The 8,174-nt window shown below is 36.6% G+C and overlaps 1 protein-coding gene across 1 annotated transcript; it reads right to left on the reverse strand.

Moving 5' to 3' along the window:
- Nucleotides 1-252: 252 nt before the first annotated feature.
- On the reverse strand, nucleotides 253-1,673 carry LOC114368265. The gene is made up of 3 exons (XM_028325586.1): nucleotides 1,626-1,673; nucleotides 998-1,512; nucleotides 253-709 (listed from the first exon to the last, which is right to left on the reverse strand). The coding sequence occupies exons 1-3, from the start codon at nucleotides 1,671-1,673 to the stop codon at nucleotides 253-255; spliced, it is 1,020 nt and encodes a 339-aa protein (XP_028181387.1).
- Between the last annotated feature and the right edge of the window lie 6,501 nt (nucleotides 1,674-8,174).

Consider the following 8,174-nt stretch of genomic DNA (forward strand, 5'->3'; position numbering starts at 1 on the left):
ATTTTATTGAACTAGGTTTAGGTAAAATTTAAAATCTCATAATTTCAACTTAGCTCAACAAAACTCCACATAACTCAACATCCACATCAAGAAATTCACACATGACTAATTCAAGCCATACCTCCACTCATTCAAGTCAACCATATAGTCAAATAACACAATAAGTACAATTAAACATCGATTTATAAATAGTAATATTTCAAGGTGTTATAGCCTGTACCCACCAGTACTGTGATAGCCCAACATAATAATCTACTCACCCTTCTTGTCCAGTTTTCTTCTCAACTGATCTGGAACATGCTTGAAACACAAGCATCCAAACACTCTTAGGTTCTTGACACAGGGCTTACTTCCACTCCAAGTTTCTTCAAGTGTCACACTCTCTAGCCTCTTTGTTGGACATTTGTTGAGTAGATAGGCTACTGTTGACACTGCCTCACCCCAAAATTCCTTTGGCCAGTGAAAATTCCTTAGCATACACCTGGTCATGTTGACTATGGGTCTATTGAGTCTCTCAGATACACCATTGTGTTGTGGTGTATATAGAGGTGTGATCTTATGAATGATACCCTCATCCTCACAGAACTTCCTGAATTCATGTGATGTGTATTCACCACCACCATCTGATCTAAGTTTCTGTATCCTGTTTCCACTTTGTGTTTCTACCATCACATTAAATATTTTGAAAGTGAGAAACACTTCACTCTTCCTGCTTAGCAAGTAGATCCACACCTTTTTTTAGTAATCATCTATAAAGGACGTGAAATATGAGCTACCCCTTAGAGAGACTTTCTCAAAAGGGCCACACACATCAATATAGACCAAATTCAAAACTGCTAAAGACTTAGTTGGTATTTCAATATTATAGGACTTCCTTGGTTGTTTAGATTCGCAACAACTGTCACACACTTTACTAGGTTGTTGTATATTGGCCATTCATATAAAATTTTTATTATTACTCATCATTCTAAGCCTTTTAAAATTCAAGTGGCCATACCTCTTGTGCCAAAGCCAGCTTTTAGAGTCTTCAATGACTGAGAGACACTTTTGATCTTGCTGAACCTGTATTTCAATCTTAAAGGTCCTATTGCTTGACATTGGTGCCTTGATAATCATCCTACCCTTCTGATAAAAAATCTTCATATGGTGGTCCTCAAGCATTGTCTTATATCCCTTCTCAAGCAGTTGTCCTAAACTCAACAGGTTGTTGTGCATGGTAGGTACATAGAGAACTTCAGTGATTGAGGACCTTTTACCATTTTTTCTATGAATCTTGACAATGCTGTTATCTGTAAACCTGACATTTTTCTTTACAGATTCATCTAGATCAATCAGCCAGTCTTTCCTCCCAGTCATGTGATTTGAGCACCATGTATCCAAGTACCATTCATTGTTGGTAGCCTTGTCTGAATCATTTGTCACCATCAAAAGGACTTGATCATCCTCTGAGTCACTCTCCTGAGCTAGTTGTGCTTGATCATCTCTTGTCTTTTGTGCCTTCTTGGCTTTGCACTAAGTTGCAAAATGACCCTATTCTCTGCAGTACCAACATTGAACATGTTTTCTTTTGGAGTTACCATTCTTACCACTATTCTAAAAGCCCTTCTGCCTTAATTGTGACCCACTATCATCATGATTGGATTCATCAGCACTTGAATCATTAGTGCCGTCATCTCTTGTTCCTTTCGATTTATGGTTTTTCGGTTTAACCTTCCCTTTACTATTGCCTAGGCCATTTTTGAATCGTTTTGCACTTTGAGCAAGTAAAGCCTATTCAGATGACCTATCTGTTTCCCTCTCTTTGATTCTTTGCTCGTATGCTTCAAGAGAGCATTGAAGCCCATCCAATTTCATTTCTGCAAAGTCCTTAGATTCTTCTATTGCAACGACCACATAATAAAATCTTGAACTCAAGGTTCTTAAAACCTTTTCTACAAGATCTTGATCCTTTAGGATTTCACCACAAGCCATCATCTGATTTGACAAATTTTGCACACGATTTAGGTATTCGGCTATACCTTCCTTCTCATTCTTCTGTAGTAGCTTGAATTTCTGCTTCAAAGTTTGCATCTGGAATCTTTTCAACTTATCAGAACCAACATAGACCTTTGCAAGAATGTCCCAAGCTTGCTTAGCTGATGTAGCCGAGGCAATCTTGGCAAAGTTTTGAGGATCCACAAACTGGTGAATAAGAAAAAGAGCCTTACAATCCATTTTCTTGGATTCTCTGAACAAACTTTTTTGTGCTTCCCCTGCATCTTTCTCCAATTCTTGAAGTCCAATCATAACAAACTCAAGAACATCCTGCATTCCAAAGATGACTTTCATTTGAATACACCATGCATCGTAGTTCTTCCCATCAAGGATTGGCAGATGCGCTGGAAATCCGTTCCCATTCATCTTTGCAACAATGAAGCTTCGAGGATCCCACACTGAAACCAAACAAGACTCTCCCAGGATCGATGGAACCAGAAGCTCTTGATACCACTGTCAGACCCGATACTTACAACATCCTCAAACCAGAAACAAAGAAGTTGAGTCTTGAATGATGAAGACAAGAGAGAAAGAGAGTGAGGAGAAGAATGAGACAAGAGATCTAATCATGAAACTGGAAAATGATCATTACTCCATAGAACCAACTGCACTACTGAAAAAATCACTTTTTATGACGTGTGTTCTACGACGGTTATTTAGAGAACCGATTTAGAAAGTGGTGCGGTGGCATTTTCATAATTATTGTAAAAAAATTGCATTTTACGACGCACATTCTAAGACGGTTATTAAAAACTGCCTTAGAATGTTATATGTGATAAACTTTACGGTGGGTTTTAGTTAAAAAAAAAAAAAAGCGCGAATAGCCTCTGAACCTCCCACCTTGCATTGAAGCAGCTAGCTAGCCTCTTCGTTGCTGTTACAATTGAACCCTAGCCCCTCATCGTTACAATTTGAGCCCTAGCCACTCTTCGTCGTAATTGAGTGAAGACTTAGACATTTCAAACCTCATACCCCCTCTTCGTTACAATTTGAACCCTAGCCCCTCTTCATCGTTATTGAGTGAATAATTAGATATTTCAAACCTTGTAGCCCCACTTCGTTGTTCTTCCATTCTACCCGACGACGTGGAGGAGTCTTCCCAGCTCGAAGTTCATTTGAATCAAGGAGTGGAAGTTCGTGAAGAGCAGGGCTTTGTCCATGGTACGTTAGTCATTTACTTACTTAGGTAGGTTAAGCTTCGTGTAGTGTTGAAGAGATGCCGCGGGTACGATTTAAGCTTTTTTTAGTGTTGATGTATTGTAATGGTCGTTGCAGGGAAGACGCAGGTAATCAATGAGTTCTTTGTGACCAACAACTGCTACATTGTTGACTTGGCTACAAACTGGTCAGTGACTATTTCTTAATTTTGACTGCTTGATGCATTGTTAAGGTTTGGATTGTTTGAAACATATATGTAATAAAAATATCAATATTTAAAAACATTAAATTAGGGTTTCAATTGAAAGAAAAAAGGAATGTACAAAATTGGATTAGATGTATAGTTCGTAAGGGAAATTTGTTGTTATCTTTTAAGAACTAGACCTTGGAACAACCTAAGTTGGTATGAAACCCATTCAATATAGGTTTTGGATGCACCTTCTACTTAAATTTCATTGTCTCTTCCTTCGTAGGGTTGCACCCAGCACTGAAGCTAGTGTGGGCCCTTTGTCATGGATTGGCATCTGTGAAACTAATTCAACATTTCCTCAGAACTTTTCCCTCATGATCTTCCATCGGTATTTCTATTTTTTACTTGTGGTCTTAGTCACCTATTCTTCTTGGTGTTTCAGATTTACTTTTGTCACAACTGATATGGGATTAAAAGGTTCATAAAAAAGAGGAAGAAATGCTTGGAATTGATTTGTTTTTATAGTTCATGGATTCCTTCACTTAACTATGGAAGATGAATGCACTTTCTATTTTGCTTAATTTGATCATCTTGACATGTCATATCAATTGAAATTGGTTCATCTGCTCTTCCGGTATTGTTCTCTATTTTGGTGACATGTTGTTGCTTACTATTAAAAAGGTTTGGGCTTCTTAACATGATATTGTTCCCAGATGACCTACGTATATGTATGTATGTGCACAATAATTGGTGATTAAACTATTTGAACAACTACATGGACTATTGATGTCATCAGAGTTAGTTACTATAGAATATGAAATAAGTAGAAGTGAGATAAGCATTATAATTCAGGTATTTGTCCATAAGTTACAAATTTATTATTAATGGTATAGCTAGATCAATTAAAGTTGTCTACTTCTATTATTGTAGGGGTTTGTGCTTGGTCTTCTGCTATATCCAATAGCTTTGAAATATATTCTCCAAATATGGGAGTGGTTTACAAATACAGCTTCTGCTGAAGCAAAAAGATACTGTGACATTGGGAGATCTCTTATGTTTGTTGCTTCCCTCAGAATTGTCCTGATTTTGATTGTACCATCATGGATGTAGTTTGTGCATGAGTTTCGAATGCATCCTTTTTTCTGGTATCTCATCAATATCTGATATAGGTGGATTATTTTGTTTGCTGCCTGCTACTGATGTTTTCAGATATGATCTAATATAACATGGAAGTGATAATAATAGGACACTTGGAAAGTAGTTTTGTTAATGCTATAAATTAGGTAGGATATAGTTTGTTATGTTGGTTGCTGTGATGCATGCTTACCTGTTAGGTGATAAGGCAATCTAAGCTGCTAATTCCACTAGAAACTATGGAATGAAGAATGTTGTGATAGTATTTGATTCCACTACATCCATACTCATTTGCAGATTTAAGCTTAAGCATATATATTTCAACCTTATATTGACTATGGTTTTTATTTTTATATGAATGTGCTCATCTTAAAAAATCTGAACGCAATTCTCCAAAAAAATTGGTTTGATGTAAAAGCAGCCTAAATTTATGCTCTCCTATATAATGAATCCACATCAAATTGTATGGAGAGAAATTAGTGATAGTGTAAATAAAATGAATCTAATTCAACTAGATTCCAGGCACTTTAGAAGTTAAGGCTTGTTAAAATACAATTATGACTATGATGGTAGTTTTAGGTTCAAATTATTTTGTGTCAAACAGTTGTTCTTCACTTTATTGTGATACCTGCTATTTTGTTAGATTACTATATTTTCACTTTTGAAGCATTTCATTGCAGGGTGCTTTCCTTTGTTTTCTCAGAGCCATCCAAAAGACTAACTTTATGTATCTATTGGGGTGATGTCATATTTTAAAAAGGTTGTGTTGTGAGTGTGTGTTCATTGTTTATCGCTGATGTCAATAGTGCAGAAGAAATCAAAATTTGAATTCAGATACTTAAAATTTGAAGAACTGCTATGAAAGAACATCCCACCATTTAGATATTTTAGAGTAATTATTTGGGTGGGTCCCGTGAGATTTATGTGCAATTGTCCCTGTTTTGATAACAGAAAAAAGGGAAAGGGGTAAGAATATGTAATTAGGATACATTCTGCAAGCAAAAAATTTCTTAAAATGTCATGAACATTAGTGTTTTGGATTTCATGAAAATTTGTTGCATCATTTATAAATTATGACTAAATGTGACTTAAGAATTGCAACAAAAGATAGATAGACATTTCTTGATTGCTTTTATATAAACATTGTTTGACAATTGACCTAGGTATGGAGAATCTGGCCTTCGGGACACCCAATAAATCAATTTATGAATTTATTAACTTTTTTTCTTTTCTTTTTTATTCCTTGTCTCCTTAATCATGTTATATTTTCTAGTGCATGTTTGCTTTTATGTTTAACAAAATTGGATATGCGTCCTGGCTGAAGCAACAAATAGTTAGTTGCTTATGCGTTTACCCTTTTTAGACGCACACATTGAATGTGCAAACAAACACGTACTTAACTTAATGTTCAATTATGATAGTTACGTAGGTCAGTGAAGCCGAATGAAAGCAAACATTCCTATTTATGTAATGCAAATGCTTGTTTTTAGTATTCTATTCGCTTTCCCTTGAGGAGATTCCGCTGTCCTTTGCTTCGGGGGAAAGAATGAGGATTCCTTTTTAACAGGCCAAGGTTCAAAAAGGTCTAAGGTTGCGTTTCAATGGGGTCTTTTATCGCGGGAACCCCAATCTTGATATCTGGGGTAAAACAAATTTGGGTGTCAAGGTGTCGCTCTCGGCCCGAACTTCCGTATTATTCCATAAGGCACGCGTGACAATGATGTTTTGAAAACAACGCACAAAAATTAGTCATGGCTACAGCCAGGTGGGCCCTCAAGCATCCCGTTTATGGCATTGTGATACTACGGTTGGGAATTTACACAAACAGACCCAACGTTTCCCCATTATGTTTTTTTTATTAGTTCAACGAATTCATCCATCCTTATCTCGGTTATTCCGGAAAATAAACTCTTAGCATCAGTCCCTTGTTTCCAGAAGATACGTTTGCTCTTTACGAATGATTTATACTTCTTAACTATGACATGTCGACCTTCGTGGTCTTTCTTTCTCTTTAATTTTTGTTTTATTTTTATATATGTTCACTAAAACTATACACCTGTGGTCCTTTATGAGGAAAACCTTTCTTTGTACATCCATATTTTTATACACGACAAACTGTTTCTGTACACGCATTAGAACTCTTTCTCTTTACGTCACATGGTCTATATACAAGCCCTATTTATATTCAAAGATTTTCATTTTTCCCAACCCACACTTATGGTTCACACAAAAGTTTCTTCATATACACTCGTTGCTCACACACACAAGAATTCCTTTCCACGCATCATTTACACACAAAAACCTTCTATACACATTTTCCCTTTACATACATGTATAAACAAAAACCTTTTTTTTCTTTATGAACATGACTTTTATTCACAACGCTTCTTTCTTTTTATTAGGATTTTGGTTCATTTTATTTTTTAGAACGACGTTCCTAAATGAAAAAACTCTACACGGTTCCAGAATCTCAATAAACACTATTGACAACAACGAAACAAGTAACAACTCAAATGATATGTATGTACAAAACAAAAGTCAATCAAAACGAAACAAACGTTAACAAATTGGGAATCCCACGGTCATGTGGCTCCGCATGCCACCAGACCCTTGGGTCACGGTAACAAAAAGTGGGGTGGTCGACAAAAGCGGGGCTTTTGCTCCTACGTATCCTCAATTTGTAATGAGGAACTCAGACCTACGTAGTTCTTGCTAACTGTGAGACTAAAAATAGTCTCGGTGTTTTCTTTACCAAAATGCGAACATGCTTTAGTAAACAGACAAAACTTCCAACTGATCTGAGCAACATATGCTTTTTGGATGAAAAACAATGTGTCTATCGGGGAAGGAGAGTATGCTGATGAAATTTTCTCATAACCGTAAATGAGATTTTGGATGTTAGCATTTCGTTTCTAAACGACCATTTAGAGGAAACACTGGGTCCAACAAAGATAGGAGAAAATCACTCAAAGTGTATCAATCTCACACAGGTAAGTGTTTTATCCTAATTCCGAACCATAGATATGTCATGACTTGATTTTGCAAATCATTTCCTATCAAATCAAAGATTACATGCGTGATCATGGATCAATAGGACTTATTTTGGGAATGGTTTTTAGGTGGGGAATTTGGCTTTGAATGTTTTCGCCTTTTCCTTTTCTGTTTTTGTTTAGTGCGTGGCGAGAAAGTCGCTAGCGCACAGGATTTTGTCGGCAATCAAAGGGAGAGGACCACTTTAGGTCGTGGTTTCCTTTTTCTTGTTTACTTGGTGACAATTCTGTACTGTTTAAATATTGTCTGGTCCAAAGACCTTTATGGATGTTTCTTCTGTTTTCTTCCGATCCTTGATCGGGAATTTTCTTTCCTTTTTTTTTTTTTTGCTTTCTCCCACTCTTTTATTGGGAATTTTCTTTCTTCTCGTTTTTTTTTCCTCCCTTTCTTGGTTTGGGAATATTCTTTTCTTTTTGTGTCTTCTCCCTTTCTTGGATTGGGAATTTTCCTTCTCTTTGCGTTTTCTTCCGAGGGCAAAGATTGACATTCTCACCCTGGGTCAAGGTTTATGGTAAGTTGGGATTTTGGCTCAAGGCTTGTAGAACGGCTGGTCATGATATATGTCAGGGTTTGGCCAGCGGTTCGGGGATAAAGGGGATGTCCTACA

The sequence above is a fragment of the Glycine soja genome, chromosome 9 (genome assembly GCF_004193775.1).
Source record: "Glycine soja cultivar W05 chromosome 9, ASM419377v2, whole genome shotgun sequence".
NCBI classification, from domain to species: domain Eukaryota; kingdom Viridiplantae; phylum Streptophyta; class Magnoliopsida; order Fabales; family Fabaceae; genus Glycine; species Glycine soja.